Source organism: Podarcis muralis, chromosome 11 (genome assembly GCF_964188315.1).
Source record: "Podarcis muralis chromosome 11, rPodMur119.hap1.1, whole genome shotgun sequence".
Lineage (NCBI taxonomy): Eukaryota > Metazoa > Chordata > Lepidosauria > Squamata > Lacertidae > Podarcis > Podarcis muralis.
In genome coordinates this window covers 42,560,332-42,580,200 of record NC_135665.1, presented here as the reverse complement: position 1 = coordinate 42,580,200, position 19,869 = coordinate 42,560,332, and the positions used below count along the sequence as shown (strand labels likewise).

The 19,869-nt window shown below is 42.2% G+C and overlaps 1 protein-coding gene across 3 annotated transcripts in view; it reads right to left on the bottom strand.

Annotated features, from left to right (window-relative positions):
* The window catches only part of PDE4D (phosphodiesterase 4D), a 606,101-nt gene that overhangs the window by 462,892 nt on the left and 123,340 nt on the right, over positions 1-19,869 (bottom strand). For all 3 annotated transcript variants that reach the window (XM_028749380.2, XM_077936364.1, XM_077936354.1), the window contains exon 3: positions 5,160-5,395. In XM_028749380.2, coding sequence (XP_028605213.2) covers positions 5,160-5,395 — 236 coding nt within the window. The remainder of the gene's footprint in view (positions 1-5,159; positions 5,396-19,869) is intronic.

The window sequence follows — 19,869 nt, the reverse complement described above, 5'->3', positions numbered from 1 at the left end:
AAATATTGTAATTTGATTGAACGTTAAGCAGGATGCTAGATTATAAATAACTGAGCACCACTAAATTAGATGATATGGGATGACAAGTGAGATTGAGAGAATATGAATTTTATTAACTATTACATTATAAATAAATAGATGGGTTATAAGAATGCAAATAAGATGATGAATTGCTGGCAACAGTCTACAATGATGAAGGTGGGAGCGGGAGACGTGAGGAAGTCCAAGGAAGATATGAAAATATGTTATGACATTTGTTTCATTCTGTACTATATTTTATTTGTATTTTAAATTATAATAAACATTTATTAAAAAAAAAAAGAAATTCACAATTTACTGTTCAAATAGAGTCTCAAATTTCTTACTCACGAGTATGTTGTTTCGAATCAAATGTTCAAAGAAGAAAGGTCAGCGCTCATCAGCAGCAGCCGCGCGGCTTCACTTCCGCGGAAAGAGCGATGGATTCACAGCACCGCTACCCCCTCCACGTTCCGGAGCCCCTTACGGGGTCCCTTCTGCGTTTCCGAGGTCGCTCCTGGTGCCCGCCGAATCCCACGGCCACGGGCTCACTCTACCCGTGGATTTTCTGAATGGGTCGTCGCTGTGCCGTAGCGCACGACCCTTTTCCGCGGAGCCCCTCTTCAGCAGCTGAAGAGGACCGCCATTGCCGTTTCGCGCCGCCTCCGGAAGCTCCAGCTTCCAGAAACTTGAACACTTCCAGCATCCTCTAGCAACGAAGTCCCAAACCAATCTGAAATCTTCCCCCATCCTTTTCCTGCCAGCAAATGGCTGCATTCCAGGGAACTGGCAATCCAAAATGATTGAAGAGATTCTGCTTGGGTAGAATTGCCCAGTTTATCAACTTGCAGTGCTGGCTCTTATTAGAGAGGGATAACACAGCCATGACTCAAGGGGAAGACTGTTTTCCTGGCTGGTACAGTCAGGTTCAGATTCAGGTTCAGAGATACTTTGCACCTGCTCCATGGAATTTAAAGTTTTCTTGAATAAACTAACAATATGCTTACTTTTTAGGTAAGTGAGCAATATAGTATGCTTAGCAATTTAGGAAGGGGAGCTATTTCACATTCCAGTTACGGTACCTTGTTCAGAAATTCCTCATGCCTTGGTTATCTTCAAAACAAAAATGCCAAAATGGAACATTAGAAAACCAAGCACAACTGGCCAGAAATAAAATAAACAACTTTAAAAGTATCATTTTAAACCATTTGCTTATTGATAGGCACCCAGATAAAAAAAAAAAAACAACCACTTGAGTATATAATACACCCAAACATCCAAGAGTTATGCAAGTGCTTTCCTCCACATCTCAGTTGTTTCCAAACACACTTTTAAGTTCTCCTGTTGTTTCAGCTGACATCTCATTATCGAGACATTTCACATCAGATTAAATCAATCACACTGTGCTTGAGCAGAGAGATCACTGTGAAAACAGCCCTTATTGCAACACCAAGGAAAAGGCTTTGAAAGCAACCTGGTGGCACCCCATCTCAGTTGTATTCCTGAATTTGAAAATAGCATTTTGAAGGGGTGGTCGGGTCAGATAACAACAAATTTTAAAGATAAACACCTGTCTGTGGATAAGAGAATGGACTAAAGAAGAGTGGGTTTTATTTATTAATTATATTTTTTTCAACAACAACAAAATCCCTCCAGGATGCTGGGGGCCAAGAAGGGGGATTGTGTGTGCATTTTACTGCAATTTTGTTGTTGTCAGACATTGCAAGGCAGCTTCCAGATTTCTGTGCTGTGGGTAGGGCTGCCCTCGAAGGCTGCCTGGGAATTCCATCCAGTAGAAATATAATAAAACGTGCTGCCTTTGACCAGGGCATGTGCAGTACATGATACCACTGCTTAAGAAGCTGCATTGATATCCAGTTGGTTTCCTGGAAGAAGTGAAGGCTTTTGACTTGTTAAGTCCTAAACCATTTAGATCCAGTTTGTCTAGGCCTAGGTACTATGATCTATGCAAACATGGGATTTGTGGTTAGAGGGCTGAATTAGGACCCGGAAGCTCCAGGTCCAAATCCCTTCTTAGTTGACCATGTGACCATGGATCAGTCACAATCTCTCTCTGCCTAACCTACCTTACAGGATTGTTCTGCAGTTTATTCCACCTTCAGCTCCTAGACAGAGAGGGATAATAGACCTGAAACCTGCCAGTCAGGTTTCACCTGGCACATTCTTTGATGGGAGCCAGTGTTAGAATGCTTCCCTCAAGTTTCCACAAATACCTTAATGACAGCCTGCCCTCCCTCTTCCACACCACTTCCTTAACCAGAGGGAGGAGGCCTGGTATCTGTGAAGAGGACTAGAGGGTAATACTGCGGTTTGAGGCAGAATGAGTAAAGACAGACACAGAAAGCTGAGTCTTAAGTGTCTTGATGTGCAGACTGCCTCCCTGGAGGTCTTATACAGAAACAGTAGCCTTTAGCTATGTGGGAATGCATAATCTAACTGCTTTCACCTATGCTCAACCAGCACTTTATATTTAAAAACAACCACAAAGGCAACAAGCCGACAGCGACTTCCTTCCAAAAGGAACCAAACCCAGGCAAGTAGCACACACCTTTAATGTCACACCGCTTGGAATAGTGGACTGATCGTAACATTACGAAGGCACCCAACACATGATGGGAACTACAGACAGTGGAATTGCTATGTGATGACCACACGAAAAGGCAAAATATGTAATTATTAGAATCTATTCATTGAAAGTGTCTCCTGTTTTATAAAGAGTCATTTCATACTATCACTAATCATCTAGAGCAGGGCTGGGGAATCTGAGGATCTCCATATGTTGTGGGACGTCAACTCCCATCAGTCCCAGCTAGCATGGCCAATGATCCAAGAGGATGGGAGTTGGAGTCCAGCAATATCTGGAGGGTACCACATTTGATACTTCGGTCTAGAGAGACTACATGTTACATATTTTTATTTTTGGCAGGGTTCTCGGTCATTAGAAAACTCCATCATTAGAAAATGCAGTGTCACTAGAAAACTCCCTAAGTGACAGCTGATCTGATAGCTATTTCATTCAACCAAATTATTGCATTATAGTTGCAGTTATCGTGTGAGCAAAAACACTGGTGTGTGAATCATCTTGATAGCACTAGTCTTGGAATTGCTCAGTCCCCTTGCGTTTCAGGTTTCTAAGCGAACTTTTCACCCATGCTCACATTAAGTTTTCTTTCACAACATCAAAGACACAAAGATCTTTGTAGCCTTATGAAAGCCTTCAAGTTTCCATATAATACATGGATTTTTCAAGACTCCTGAGATGGTGGTCCACACACAGAATTTCAGATTACAGATGCATATTGGGACTACTGAGGATACCTTCTTGTACATATTGTATATAGTGTGTGTGTGTGTGTGTGTGTGTGTGTGTGTGTGTGTGGCAAGTGCAAAGATGATTCATGCATCTAACATTTAATTTTCCACAGTAAAGAAATAAAGGTTATAGCTTTTGAAAAGAAACAGGCACAACAGTAATTGCTTCTGTTGGGTTGTTTGTTTGTGCAATGCAGCATTATTACTTTCTTCTTTTCTTTCCCCCCTTGATCTCATTTATAAATTTATTTCCTAGTAAATCAAAGCCAAATTAAATGAGCATGATGTCTGGAACAAAGCTTGTTAGGCAGGACAATGGTGTTCTTTTTTATGTCTTGCAGAGATCTACCTGCTGTGAGAAACCTCTCATGCACCAGCTATCCCATTCCAGTACATAAGCCTACAAAACAGCAGTGAGCACCAGCAAGCATATCTACTAACAATAACACCCCCTTTTTCATTACTTTGGGAAACATTTTAGGCAAACTTTCACATCTCCTCTTCCAGATGCGATGCAAGCATGAGTCTCGTCAGAGGCTCATGATATTTTCTGTCGTTGATCTATGACATTTTCTTAGACATTTCGACTCTATATTGATCGGTTTCAGAACGCAGCTGCCTCATACGTAATGCATGAAATCAAGCTTCTTGGGTGAATGTTTTCACATTCCAACTATCTCATCCATGTCATGGTTCCAGGAATCTTCCAGTATGATGGATAGGTTCCCGGTGCTGTGCTGAAAGCACTTCCTCCCACCTCTAGCACAGATGCAAGATGCTGAGCTTAGAAAGCACGTGAGCTATCTGGAAGCCCAGAGCTCACATTTTTTTAGAGCTCCTGCAACAACCACCAACACTTTTGTGACTTATCAAAATAGCTGCAACCACAGCAGCTCATATCCAGGTCCATAAATGGGTGTTGGGGAAAACAGGCCACCATAGATGCATAGCTTCTAGCTAGAAGTAGCCACATCAGCAGCTACCTGTCCTTGCTGTGTATTTAGCTCTAAGTTATGCCCTAAGTTTTCTGGTGCTTGAATGCTTACAGCAACACTGGTGGGTGGGTATGTGCATGTGGGATGTCTATCTACCCTCCACATCTGTGGTTATAATAGTCCTTCCCAGGCTTCTTTTCTCTGAGGTGATCACAGCCTATCAGGGATCACGGAAGCAACATGATGTCTCATAGTCTTGCAACCAATTATATCAGTGTTTCTCAAACTTGGGTCTCCAGCTGTTGTTGGGCTACAGCTCCCATCATCCCTGACCACTGGTCCTGCTAGCTAGGAATGATGGGAGTTGTAGTCCAACAACAGCTGGAGATTCAAGTTTGGGAAATACTGAATGAGATTAAGCCACAGCATCAAAATCCAGAATAGCTGCCAATTCAAAGATGGAGTCATGTGTTTCTTTTCAACCCTTCCATTGCTTCCAAATCACTATGCAGTAAAGTACAGGAGCCCCCAGTGCCTTCCTCACAGAGAGAAGGCTGAAATACACTTTCTTCTTCTTCTTCAGCCAATAAGATTGGACAGTCCCTGTATTAGCAGAGGGACTGCTTGGTATCAGCTGTGCTATTCACATCACACATTTGCCTTATGTTTTCTGCCACTACTATGAAAACAATGGGTATAGAACTGCCATCTTATTAACCTGTCTTCAATACGCTCTCCATTATAGCTGCCTTAATTCGCTCCGTGATTAAGAGCCAAACATTTTAATCACAGGGACCCAGGACATCGGCTGCCAGAACGCAGTCTCTCAGCAGCCGAACAGAAGCAGAAGCAGGGTTCCAAATCAATGTTTACCTGACAGTCTCTGCAGCTGTGATAGCAATTAGTGGGAGAGTTCTCAGCGGAAGGCTGGTGGGCCTCGGCACCGTCTCTGGATCACCCTTTCTGTCCCAATCTGCCTGCTCCAGCTGCCTGAACGCCAAAGGGGGAAGCTGGAGATTACGGCAGGAAAGTCTCCTGACACGATATTGGTCCATTCCTTGAGGAGCCCCATCCGCTTCATCGTGCGAGTACAGTGTTTCTTCTGACACCTAGAAAAACAACAGCAACAAATATTGCCTTAATAATTCTCTGCAGCTTCTTTCCTAAACTGCATCCATTAATCTCGGTGTACTTTATATTTTATTTTAAAAGTATTACATGCATAGAGCAATAAAGAACTCTGAACCTGTGTGTGCCCTTTAACAACTGGCTAGAGCAGGATTGTATGATGGGCCATTAGAATGAAGATCTTCTTATAAGGATGCTGTGGTCACACTGGTCCAGATGGAATATTGCAGCAAAGCACACTTGTGCCACAGTAACAGCAGGGGACAGTACCACATGCACATCAACAAATGCTTTTTATGCATTAACTGTGGGAGTGTGGTGCAGTAGCTCATAGGATAAGGATCCTTCTGGAGGTTTTCTGTTAAAAACTATAACCAGGCATAGGGATGGACAAATCTGAAAATTTTGGCTTCTCGTTTTTCCATTCTTAAATTCAAGTTCACTACATTTCTGCATCAGTTTGCAATGCTTAATCCTCAGAAAAATTAATCTCCATTTTACTGCGCATTTCTCCTGATAAAGCAATGGTTGCATGTAGCCATTGTCTAATAAATGGTATCAAGGTATGCTATTTTCAATAATATATTCATTTTTATTCACACTTTCCCCAGATGCATACCTTTTGGAATACTGCATCACAAAATCCAAAAGACTGCAAAATTTTGCAGCACAGTTCACTGCTGCCTCTTCTGTTTGTTGCTTTTTTGCTGCATTTGCAGGACCAAAGTGACCTTTCTGGGGTGAAAGCCTGGGCAGTGTGTATGGAAGTCCTGAGATACCCTGATTAAAAGACCCCTCTCTCAGCCTCGGTGATATAGTCCAAAGGAAAACAAAGCAATATATTTGGCACCAGCTTTGTTTCTGTTTGTGCGCTGTTTTGGTTAAGTGTGAATTAGGAGAGATGAGTTTCTCCACCACCTCTAATTTAGACCTACTTGACCATTATCCTTGACTCTATATCCTCTAGGCTACATTACTGAACTATCTGTAGCAAGGACTGCCCTTGAGTAATGATAAAATGAATGATGGTCAGAAATGAGAAATCATGTCATATTCACACATCTTTAATTCCTCTTATGATTTTTTTTCTGGGAACAAACGTTTTAGATCAATGAAAATATATTATTGAAATTACATTAGTGAATTATCTACACTAACCTCTGATATCTCTGGTAGGCATTTGATGTAGACAGATAGAATTAAACTTCTGCTCTCTGATACATTTTTTGAAGTCTTTCTTTTAGTGTCGATAGTAATTTAGAAATTCAAAAATAACAACAGAGCCTTAATTTGTACCAGAAGAATTCAAGTTTCATTGCTTAGGAAATCTAAAGGCGTGCATCTGGGCACACCTAATATTGTTCTTATGATCTTGTTCTGGATTAAGTTCTGCAGTACTCAAACATTTCTGCAGCACAGAGGAACTGGTAGTATAGTTTAAAACTGTAGAAATCCACTTCTCCCTGCATACCTGAGATCCTCAGAACTCACTCTTCTCTGATGCAACTCATACCCAATTTCAGGTTGGCGGGGGGTCCCAGCAACCCACTGACTTCCTATCCTAATCTGCATTTTGAACTGCAGAACAGATGAATGTTGCTGATCCTCTTCCCTTTAGCAGTCTCCAGCACACACATCTCAAATCTGTTCTTGAAACCCACCCCCAAATCCCCCAGAGCAGATTTGGGGGAGTGCTGGGGGTTTCCAGGGCAAGGGGAAATTGGCAAAAATCACCTCGCCTCATTTTCCATCAATGGCTGCCTCCACAGTTGCTACAATGATAAGTACAGGAATTAGATATCACCCATTGTCCCTGGAAATGGAAACATTTATTTTGCTAAATAAATCTCTCCTTCATAGACCACTGACAAGCTCTTTATTTTGTAATTGTACAAATAGCTTCTTCCTCCCCGCTGACGGCAGCATCCCAAGGAAATTGAGTAGAAGGCTGTCTCAGTCAGTCTGACCAGTTCAAATCAGAGGTGTCTTTATGACAGATTGGCTAAATAGGGGACACTGTAAAAACCAGATAAGACGACCAGCTTGCTTCCTAGGCAATGCATTGAAATCACATTTGACAAATAAAAACCTGCCTATCTGTTTTAAGCGTTCCACATTTTTATCTTTTAAACAGATCACACAATCCAAACTAAGCGTTCATGACAAATATCTTGGCTACCCTGAAGGAAATGCGAAAATTATAGGAATTATGGGTGCACTGGGAGGGCAGCAAATGAATCAGAGATATTGATTGCTGTGAAAATGCCATGAAAAAGCCTATTTATGTCATTGAAAGAGTGGTTCAATTACCATTCTGTTGTATTTTTAGCACTCTGTACAAACGGAAGGAAAAGTGGATGTAACTATTTTATCTGTGCTCTGGACGTATATGAAAAAAAAGAGGAATGATGTTTTTAGTAGCAGATCAAATACACACTCTCTCTCACACACAGATGTATGTGTGTGTGTGTGTGTGTGTGTGTGTGTGGGCGCGCGCGCGCGCAGCTTATGGCCACTTAATCATAGGCAGAGTATGCAAATAGCAATATGTGTTAGGGAGAACCCATTTTTACCTTTCCTAACTAAAATGTCCAAAATTATTATAGGAATCAACAGAATATACTAAATATAATAAGCAATTCACAATAATATTCAGGCGTCTCCAGAGATTATATTTACATGCTGTTTATTTTAGCAGCAACCTGGTGAGTAAATGGGCTGTGAGCTGCAACCTGCATTAAGACACTTAGGGAGAGCTCATCCACACTGCTGTTGGGGTTGTGATTTCTTCCATTTGTCCTGTGACTGCCAAGCACTGGTCTGAGAGGATTTTCATTTGTCCCCAAGAAAACCTGTCAGCCCCGGCCAACATGGCCAGCAGCACAGAGTGACAATACTAGGTGATTCATTCTTAATCGCTGTCTCTTAATTATTTGTAATACTGAGTTTGATTCTTGTTCCATTCATAGCTGTTAACTTTCAGATTTGAAAATAAGGGATCAGCAGCCTCAAAAATAAGGGATCAGCAGCCTCACCTGTCCCGGGGACAGTCTACGGGAGATCTAACAATCCAGGATGGAAGCCGGAAGCAGTGGGAAACGGTGCTGGAATAAGGGAATTTCCCACACAAAAAAGGGAAGGTTGACAGCTATGGTTCCATTGCAGTATGCTCAAGTTAGCTTCAGTTTGTAGCAGGCTGTGTTGGGTGGGCTGCAAGCCCCATGAGAGAGATTAATGTGCCACTTCCAGCCTACCCAGCATGCTCTCCTTAGGCACTGCACCCAATGCAGGAGGTTCATCCTCCTGCCTCATATCAGGCCCCAAATATATTATGGACAGCCTCCAGGAAGAACTGTAGAAAACAATGCATTCATAGAATCACAGAATTGTAGAGTTGGAAGGAGCCATGAGGGTCATCTAGTTCAACCCCCTGCAAAGAAGGGATCTTTTGCCCAATGTGGGGCTTGAACCCATGTCCCTGAGATTAAGAGGCTCCTACTCCGCCGACTGAGCTATCCCAAACTCACACAGCATAATATGGTGTGCGGGGGGGGGGGGGATATGGCGGGTTTTCCTTTGGATAAATGGTAGGGAAGTGATGGATTAACAACCACGCTTCATCAGTTTGAATGACACAGCTAGTGCTAACTTCTGTGAATGGGTAAGCTGGCAACAGGCAAGAAATAGTGTTTGCTTACACACAAAAACAACAACTTCCCACTGTGCATTTCTTTCTTTCTTTCACACTATTGTCATGCTCTATAACTACTGGAAAGACAACCTTAAACAAACATTCAAATGTTGATAATTCATGAACAATAAAGGAACTCAATTCCTACTACAAATCACTCATTCCAGCAAACCAGACAAAAACTGACACTTGCTTGCTTTAACTACTTTATGAAAATATGCAGATTTCAGCTTCAGTGCTCAGATTATTATGAGAATACACATTTCCCATGACCTCAGTTTAGGGGTGCAGCGCTTCCATTGAGAGATTCTGAGAGAACAAGTAAGAGTGGTGGAACAAGCAGCAACAACTGCGTCCCTCAGGTGACAGGCTGGACAGCCCATCTCCATGAAAGCAGGTGACCTCACAAGAAGGGGAAGGGGAGATAATAGTATGCACAGCTGCATGGCCTATGCAGAAGACCAAGTGGAGCAAGGCCTTGGAGGCAATTAACTGATTATCTATTCTACAGTAAACTTGGGAACCACCCACTCATAGTGCCTCTGTCTTGTCAGGAATCAGAATCAGTTTGTTGGCCCTCATCCAGTCTGCCACTGAGTCTAGGCACCAGTCCAAAGCTTGCTTGGTCTCTCCTCACTCAGATGTTACAGAGAAATAGAGCTGGGTGACATCAGCATACTGATGGCATATCACCTCAAATCTCCTAATGACCACTCGCAATGGATTCAAATATATGTTAAACAGCATTGGGGACAAGGTGGTCGCCTGTGGCACCCCACAGCCCAGCTACCAGGGGGCCAAACGTCAATCACCTAATACTATTTTCTGAAAGCAACCCTGGAGGTAGAATTGGAACCACTGTAAAGCAGTGCCTCAAATATCCTTCTCACTAAGTTGGCTCAGAAGGATACTATCAGGGGCAGACTTTGGTCTTTCAGATTTCAGCAGCGCCCTGTGCAAGGCCAAAATTTGGCGCACACACCCCACCTCTCACTCCCCATTCTGATCAGTTCACTACATCATAATTGTGACGCCCTGCAACGCCTCCTAGGCTAGGCACCCGCTGCCATGGAACCAGTCGCACTGCCCTAAATCCACCTCTGATTCCATGATCAATTATATCAAAGGCTATTGAGGGAAGAAGTAAAAATAACAGGGTTGCACTCCCCCTGCCCTTCTCCTGATGCAGGTCATTCATCAGGGTGGCCAAGGCTGGTTCAGTCCCATAACCAGGCATGAGCCCACATTGAAATGGGTCAATATAACTGGGTTCATCCAAGTGTACTTGCAATTGTTGTGCCACGACCCTCTCAATTACCTTCCCTAAAAACCGAGTATTTGTGACCAGGCAGTAACTGACACAAAGTCCAGGGTGGCCTCTCCCCCCCTTTTTTTAAAGAACTGGTCGAGCCACTGCTTCCTTCAAGACAGCAGGGACCACTCCCTCCCACAAGGATGTGTTAGCCAGTGGATCCACTCAGTCATACCCCCTTGGCAAAATAAGCCAAGGGGCGGAAATACATAGTTTCAAGCTTGCTTGGAGGTAAGTCACTTTAGCTTCAAAGTGCCTTGTAAACAATTCACACTGGGTTCCAAAGGGTTTAAAACTGCATTCCTTGGAGATGCTAACAGGCCCAAGACAACACAAAAGCTGCACTGAGTAGCTACTTAAATATGCAATGGAGGCAGAAAAGGGAGCCTTCTTGCTGGTCTGGGATTTGGGGGTGGATTTTGTTGTTTTAAATTATACTAGCATTCTTATACCTGGTGTTGCTTGAAAATTCTAAGAAAATCAGAACAGTTTTGAAAGGTTCAGTCTACCCTCTTGGTTCAGAATGGTATCCAATTATATCCCAACAGCTCCTTGATCTCAGGAATGAAAATGCAAAATTTGGTTGCAATATCTTGAGAGGTGTCCAAATGCATAGTGAACAGAGTTCCACAGGCAGAGGGGATGATTGTTAAGCCACTCTGGGAATTATAGCTTTTAACAACTCTAAGCATCCCCAGGATTCTTTGGGGGAAGACATGTTTGTTAAAGTGGTATCATAGTGCTTTAAATGTGTGGTGTAAATGTGGCCCAAGTCTTTTTTCTTTTCAGTGATAATCCTAAATCTATTAAAGATTTTTTGTTAGCCGATGTGACAAAAATGGAATGGGAAAGTTCCAGAAAAAGAAAAGTAGTCAACAAAAACAAACAAGCACCCAGCTTAGTTAAAGCATAGCTTTGAATAAAAATAATGAGTATGCAGTGTGACTTCATTGAAGACTGGAATATTAAAAAGGTCCACATAAGCACATAATTTTAGGCTTGTACAGAACTATAAGCAAAATTTATCTGAAAGACTTTCAGGATGCTTATAACCAGAAAACGCTCCATTTAATTAAAATACAGATAAGAGAAATGGCAGAGAGAAAAACAGAAGATAACCATGCACACACACAAATCCAAACATGAATGCAGATATATGCATCCCTCAAGCAACAGTCCAATAAATATCACTTCTCCAGATAAGATTCAAGCACCAACTCCTAGAAACATCACAAGTCCCCTCCAAAACCTCAGCCTTACAGGAAGCAAACATAGCAGATGATAAATAAAACAGTGTAGCATTGAGATGTGATGTGCACCCTGCTGTGCAATGCCGAACTTAAGAACCCTGTACTTTTAGAAAATGTGACTCAGGGAATAAGTGAGATGGAGCGTCTTGGAGCTCAAGTGTTCCAAGTGCTGACAGTTTCACCAGCAACTTCACTTAAGAGTCGGTCAAGGCAAGATATGTTTTTGTTTGTTTGCTTGTTTGCTTGCTTGCTTGCTTGCTTGCTTGCTTGCTTGCTTGCTTGCTTGCTTGCTTGCTTGCTTAAAAAAGAAGTTAAAATGCCTCAGTGGGTTACAGACTGAAGTTATGCTGAGGTTATATTACAGGGAAGATTGAGCAGACGAGACCAATAGCAAGTCCAATGGTCAAGAAGGTGATTTCTACATGTGCTGTTGAGGGAAGTGGGGAGCAGAGGGGGCACGCTAACCCCAGAAGGTAGCCCATCTAGGAGAAGGAAAACTTTGATTCTAAACCTCTATGGCCTGGCAGGACATCTTTGGGGAAAGAAAAGGCTTAGAAGCAAACCCTACACAAATCCGGAGTGGCAACCCTAAGGTGTCTGGATGGCACCTTATATGCCTCCTTCTTGAAACTCCTGTAGCCAAGGTGCTGCCAAACGTATTACTCTGCCTTTGGACCGTATCAGGCTGAGAGGAAGGTATTGTCGCCTAGGCAGCTCAGGACCCCCATACACACTGCCCAGGCGTGCACTCCATGGAAGGTGCTAACACAGAGGTTTGACTCCACCCCCAGAGGCAAACTCCATTGTCTCTCAAGACAGACAGATGCCAACAACAACAACTCAGGGGTAAAGCATCTGCCTTGCATGCAGAAGGCACCAGGTTCAATCACCCCCAGCAATCCCTAGAGACATCAACCTGGAAGAATTGTATACACCTAGAGTGTTCACATCTAGACACCAGTTTAACACTCACCTCTTCACCTAGGCTATCCCCATGGGGTGATCAATCCAGCCATACTGGAGGCTGCTCTGTTAAGGGTCAATTATGCACTGCCCCACAGACTTCAGTCTGCCCTCAGCCAGCCCCAACTGCCTGCCTTCTCACTTAAACTCATTCAAGGAGTGGCCCCGTCTATCAGCTTCCATTGGAATGAATGGGCCAGTTAATCATGTCCATTAATTTCAGCAGGTTACTCTGAGTAGGGCTACCAATGGCTGCAACTAAGTGCTGCCCTTGTAGAACACAGCAGGGAGGAGAAGAGAGACTAAACTAGAATTGGATGGCTCCACCTGTTGTCAGTTCTGGCTCCCCCCCTACAGTTTGCTGGCCTCCCTGATTGCTTCCCCACCAGCCTCAATGGGCACCCAGCACCACTGTGTTGCTATATCAGTCTGATCTACTGATTTCTGACATATTTTGCACTTGTTACAGGAATGAGATTTTACTGTTGACTTTAGGTACTGTTCAGCATCAGGATATTGCCTTTGAATTAACGCTGAAGCACTGTCTGCAGTGATTGTTACCGGATGGCTCATTTACACACAAAAGTCATCACTTCATGCTCATGTCAATGGTAGACAAAATGTGCGTATGTAAAGTGGCAGACAGTGTACATTCAGGTTCCCTGCATGTATACCATCAGCAGTGTGTTTGATGCTTAAAATTCAGCTGTGTTGGTACAGCTATATTTAGCCTGCTGCTTGTAGCAGTAGCAGTGGTAACAATCATGCTACTCCCCCCCCCCATTAAAAAAACTGGGTTTTGTTGGCAAAGTGGAAGTTGCTGCCACTATGTGGTTCACACAAGCACCTTGCCACTCTGAAATGCACCTAACACGGGAGCATGTCTCAGAGGCCACCATGGTGTTGATTGTTTGTTGCATTACTCAGGCTTCAGTGATTTGCTAGTTTCTTAAAAGCACCTGGAGTACTATATTTCTTTCAGGGTCATTTCCTTAAATCACATGGTACATTAACTGGCTAAGCAGTCGTGCATTCCCAACTGCAAAGAACAATAAACAATACTCTCGACACTTTCCCCAATTCAATTCCGTTTCATGAAACAAGAAACTCCTGGGGGGGGGGGGGGAGTTGAGTTTTTGTTTTTGTTTTAACATTGCAGGTTTATTCCATTGCTCAGGCCACTGGCAACGAAAACAGAAAACCACACATACAAATTTGTACAACCCCAAAAATGTCAGCTAGAAATACAGAACACACAATGTTAGCTACATGCTTTCAGTCCATTGATATGCTAATGTTCAAAGACTGTACTGTTCAAATAGGAGGTGCAGAGAGGTCATCTTTTTATTTTCAAATAAAATAAATGTTTCATACTCAGCATGTTTCATACTCGTGTGCATTCCAAAGAATTTTTAGTCCTCTAAAAAAAAAAAAAGGAAAAAAAGATGACAAATAAAACTAAAACAGCATGATGGACTAGATTCAGTGTGAAAGCCAGGCACCTCAATGTTTTAGAAGAAGAGTTTAGATTTGATATCCCGCTTTATCACTACCCAATCTCCTTTCCCCTCCTCCCCCACAACAAACACTCTGTGAGGTGAGTGAGGCTGAGAGACTTCAGAGAAGTGTGACTAGCCCAAGGTCACCCAGCAGCTGCATGTGGAGGAGCGGGGAATCAAACCTAGTTCACCAGATTACGAGTCCACTGCTCTTTAACCACTACACCATCACACATCTGTGGGAACCCAAGGCCAGCATGTGACCTTTGCAGGCCTTCAATATGGCCCACCACAGATGCTCAAGTCACCCCACAAATGGCAAGCGTTACTTAGTGAGAGAGAGCATGATTGTGATGGGGAGGGAGGTGTGTATGTGGGTGAATCATCCCTATGCAGCTTCCTCCCTTTGTATATCATGTTTCTCTAGTTGCACCAAACAGATGTAGTGGAACCAGTCCAAAATAACCATTCCCCTTGCAATGTGCAGCTGCAGAGGAGTGTTGGATGTGTTGTTGTAGACTGCACTCTTGCTTCATGCGTCACAATGATGACTCTGAACAATGGCCAGTGCCATCTGCAAATGAAGTGTCCACCCTCAACCATGCTCTCTTCTGCAGTGTCACTGGCAGAAGTGTAATAGTTTGGCTTGTAGGGGGGATGAAGACCCATCACTACTTTTGTAGCAGGGTCTCCGCAGGGTCCCTGTCTCCAGTATCCTAGAGCTACCCGATCAGTATGAAAGGGGAGCTCTGAAGCCACTGAGAAGTCTTTTCACCCTCTGTGCTGATTGGAGCTAATCAGACTGAAAGAAGGTGAGCCAACCCACTGAGGACACCAATGAGTTGTTGTTCTTGATGCTTCAAAGCAAAGCATTTAGGAAAAAATAAGACAGAAGATGCTTTAGTTTCAAAACAATGATGTGCAAGTTCTGTTATGATCTTAGGTGTTAAGTGCTCCCTTGAAGAACACAAGCATGAAGTGTGAAATGTGACATATACAGTTGTTTATTCAGATAAATTCCACAAATTACATAAGCATGCAGACTGCAAGCCTATATATATATATTTACCTGGGAGTAAGTGCAACTGAACTCGGTGGGGCTTACTTATCAGCTGACATGTATAGAACTGAACTGTCACATCAAACCTATTTGACATTCATAGAAAATTCTTCATAGAGAATTGTACTTTTCTTCCTTTTTTATTTTATCAACACGATGAGGCTAAAGCAAATAAACACCTTTTGCCAAGACAGTGGCTGTAAAGGCACTTCACAACTCTAAATATATACATAGACAATTTTTATTCTTCTCACTAGCCTGCCTTCTTTAAAGCAGCAGGCCCCTGTGAGATGCTAAGCATACTTTGTGAGTTGTCTGTACTACATGGACTCTTCACTCAGCCAATTCATGCTGCTGATACTCCAAAATGATAAACTGAAATCCATCACTTGCAATGCCTTTTTGCCCTGGCAGTGGTATATCAATGCCATCTTCAATTACCAGAAACTCAAGTCTATAGAACATCTGATTTTTACATTTAATGCTACTGAATTTGCTCCTGCCCACTGGTTTCATTTTTATTCATTGTATATAAGATTCATAGTTGGTTTGCCTTTTGCAGTTCCTTGACTCAGGACAACTGCTAGAATTTTATTTATTAATAAACGTCAACGCCTCACAAATCCATCTAAACTATGCCGGTTACGTTGAATATTAATTGGAAGCATCCCCTTTCAGTAATTTGTATGTCGGTGGGGGAGAGGAGATGGTGGTTATCAAAGTGTATCCCTGATTGGCTAGAATAGGGAATTGCACTGATAATGTTAAAGTCCTTTAAAGTGCACAGTTTGAGGGGATGCAAACTGTGTGTGCGTGCGTGCACACGTATGAAAAAGGCTTCTGGAAGTTCATTCTTATCACTGCAGAACGAAAGCTCAGTTAAGCAAATAATAGAGGAAGTTCTACTACCACCCTCTCAGTTCACAGATGGATAGGTGCAGTCTTAGAATAGCAGACATTTCAGTACCTTGGATGGCATTGATTGAAAGTTCACAGTCTTAGATTGTTCGTCAAAGAGCAATGTAAGTCAGGGCAGATAAGTAAGGCTCAAACTGATGAACAGTTTTAAGATATTTAATCCAGGGAGTGATTGAATAACTACCAAGTCTAGATGACATGACTCATATGGAAAACCCACAGCTTTGCCTTACTGACTTATTTTACTTTTTTATCAGGCTTTTAATTTTTAGTTTCCTTTAAATTCTGTGCGCCAAAGCTTAAATTATGAACTTGGTTTACTTTTTATTAATGGTTTACTCCCATTTTATTTAAAGTCCTCTTACTCCTTTATTAAAAGAAATTAAAAGCCATAGCTGCCCATCTGCTGTCTTCAGATCCTGCTTAGTATTACACACTTTGATCATCTTCATTTAATTGATGTTGTTAACAAGATAAACCACACTGTCTCTTAGATGACTTGCTTTCATGTTTCAGATCACCCCAGTTATTATAAGTGCCTTGCAATAAACTTCCTCTGATCCTTTAATCGCTTTTAGAAGATGAAATGAATATTCACAAAGCATTCCTAATGAAGGCAAACCCATTTATATTCTGGCCTTACCCTCAGATAACTAACAGGTGATAGGTATAATGACCTCCCTAATTTTCACTGGTTTGTTTTTTGAACTGGTTTGTGCCAGATCACCTTAGTTGTACACTTCACTGAAACAATACTGATATTTTATTTACATGTATAGTAGCATTTTGTCCCCCCTGCTCAATTGTCTTGACAGTTAGCAATTTCATTCCTGAGCCAATGCCAAGTGCCTTACAGGTAGGGGTGCTAATAGGATTTCCTGGGGCCTGTACACTGTAAGTGGATTGGGACCTTATATTTTACACACACACACACACACACACACACACACACACACCACATAGCCAATCCATTGGGAATAACTGCTGCTTTTGCACATATATTACCAACATGGACTGCTGTTTAGCAACTTTCCACTGTCCTGATATTGTACAACAAATTGCAAAAAAAAAAGTTTGCTAGCCACCTTTTTTTAAAAAAACAAACAAACAAAAACATTAAAAAATGCTCTAAGTATGTGCAGTTCCACTTGTGTTGACTGAGCCTAACCTACCTCACAGGGTTGTTCCAAAGACTTCCCCCACCCATCCCCCACTGATTATTTGCATATGCAACACTTAAGTAAGCCTTGTCCAATTGCTGTTTTTTTCAAAAATGAGGGGGAGAGGGGGAGAGAGACTAACAACACAATCCTATGACTTCCTGTATAGGATTATAGCCTTAACACGGGGAAGGAGCACTTTTCAAAGAGGCTATGAATTATTAGAGCAATAAACTGCTCTATTTAGCATTCCGTAAACATTTAAATATAGATAGCAACTTATATTTAGAGAATACATCATCAACACATTTCAGTGTCACCATAGGCTGCACATGCATGTATATATTTCTCCTCACTGCCTAACACTAAGGTCAGCTGTGCACTTACCACAGGTGGCAATTCAATGGAGTTTACCTCAGAGCAGTCCCACTGAAATGAATGAACATGACTCAGCTTGGTTCATTAATTTCAATAGGCCAATTCTGAGTAAAACCCCATGTCCACAAAATGAGATGTTTTTAAAGAGATGTTTTAAAGAAGGTAAAAGCAATGCATCAGTAAGGATCAAAAAGCAGTCAAAGTACATGTTGTTCAAGTATTTTTTATTATTAATATTAAATGTTTTCCAATAAGGGCAGTGCTGGAGTTAAAGTGGTGAGGGTGTCTTACTAGTTAATATAATATTTTTTTGTTGTTGTCTTTTTTCCTTTTTTCTTTTTTAGTTTTTGAATGTTGATTTTTGTGTGTTGTGTATTGTTATCTTTTGATATCTTTCATGTTGTAGTGTGGAAAATACTAATAAAATTCATTTTTAAAAAAATTAAAATAAAGTGGTGAGGGTGGTTCTCCTGCACCAGGTGCTAAGCTGAGCAGGCACCACATTAAATAATAATAATAATAATAATAATAATAATAATAATAATAATAATAATAATACCTACCGTATATTTATATGGGTACCTACTGAGAAGATCCATTTAAATTGCAACTATATCAAAATAAATTATTGTGAACATAAGAAATATTGGAAGGAGGGCTCCAAATTTTGTCCTCACTCAGGATGCCATGTTACCAAATTCTGACCTTGATAAGGGGTTGGCCTGGAAGTGTACACAGCCAGAAAGGGTCAGGGCAAACTAATTCCTGAGCTGGGTGATGATCTGCTACCAGTTAAAAGGTCCTGATGATGCATTTGACAATGCAGGGTAGGTGCTGGAATAAAGTCCCCCAGATCAAGGTTTGGCCACCAGAAGTAAGTTCCCGCAAGTTTGCACATTTTAAGAGTCTGTTGACAAGAGCTGGAGTCAGAAGAAGTAAGAATACCCACACACAGCACCCAATGTTACACTGGGGGAAGGGAGAGAACAGAAGCCAGAATCAATTGAATCCAAGATCACAGCTGAGTAGTCTGTCCAAGGAACTGGAAACAGAAGATAGCCCAAGGCTGGAAGCAGGTGGACAAGGGGAGAAAACAAAGATGCTTGAGTACACAGCCAAGCAGACTGGTGCTCAGACAAAATCTAGGACCTGAACTGGAAGGAGAAACTAGGACCTTTGAATAAAAGATCATATTTGCTATTAAAAGGCCTGAATGCAAAGCACAGAGGTGTGGATTTGGAAGCTACGCATCAACTGTTTTCCTCCTTCCCCCAAAAAGGGGCCTCTTTGCTTTCTGTTCAGAAGTGATTTCAAAGTGATAGGAGAATGCAAACTCTTTTATGACTTGCTATGCCTATGAAAAGCTACAGAGTCAATTTTATGCCCAAGTGCTGAAGGTTGTCAGTCCAGGCTTGTTTAATAGCCTAGAATCTTGCTCATTCACTTCCATCATAGCACCGCCCCTCTCCCCTACCCCTCTTCGCAATTGCCCTCCAATCACCTCTCCCTCTTCCATTCTCTTATTTTTAAAATGTGCATAATTGAGTCCTTGCTTCTTTCCCCAACAAGAATTCCTGTGCCACCTAAATGGATGCTCACAGGAAAGCTAAATAATGACTTTTATCTCTTGCGTCCAGTAGAAGTTACACAGATGGCCATTGGAATTAGGCTGTCTTCATCCTTTATTCTCAGCAGTCCAGGGGTTCATTATAAAATCACGGAACACATAATTGGCACTGAATTAGAAGGGTCACGGGCAAATGTGACTCGGCTGTCAACTGAGAACAAGGTGAAGACCTGCAGGACTTGGAAGTTCAACCAAGTAAACAGCTGCTCAAGATGCTGCTTTGAGCCTCTGCTGGGCTGGCAGTCCCTGTCTGCTGCTCAACTCAGAAGCTCTGTGTGTGAGACAGAGGGGAGAAATGTATAGTGGAGAGAGGCATAGGTTGTGGGGAAATGAAATATGGTGTAGCACTGTTAGAGTGGCAAGTATAGGTAACAAGAGGACCAGGATGTAGGAGATGTGCTGGGGTGCACAGTGAAACTGGGGGAAGATTAAGGCTATGCCAGGGGTGACTAACCTGTAGTACTCCCAGATATTGCCAAGTCCTATCATCCCTGCTCATTAACCATGCTGGTTGGGGCTGTTGGGAGGTGGAGTCTAACAGCTGCAGGGCCAAGGTTAGCCAGTCTAATATACACACTTATATGAGAGCATGTCCCA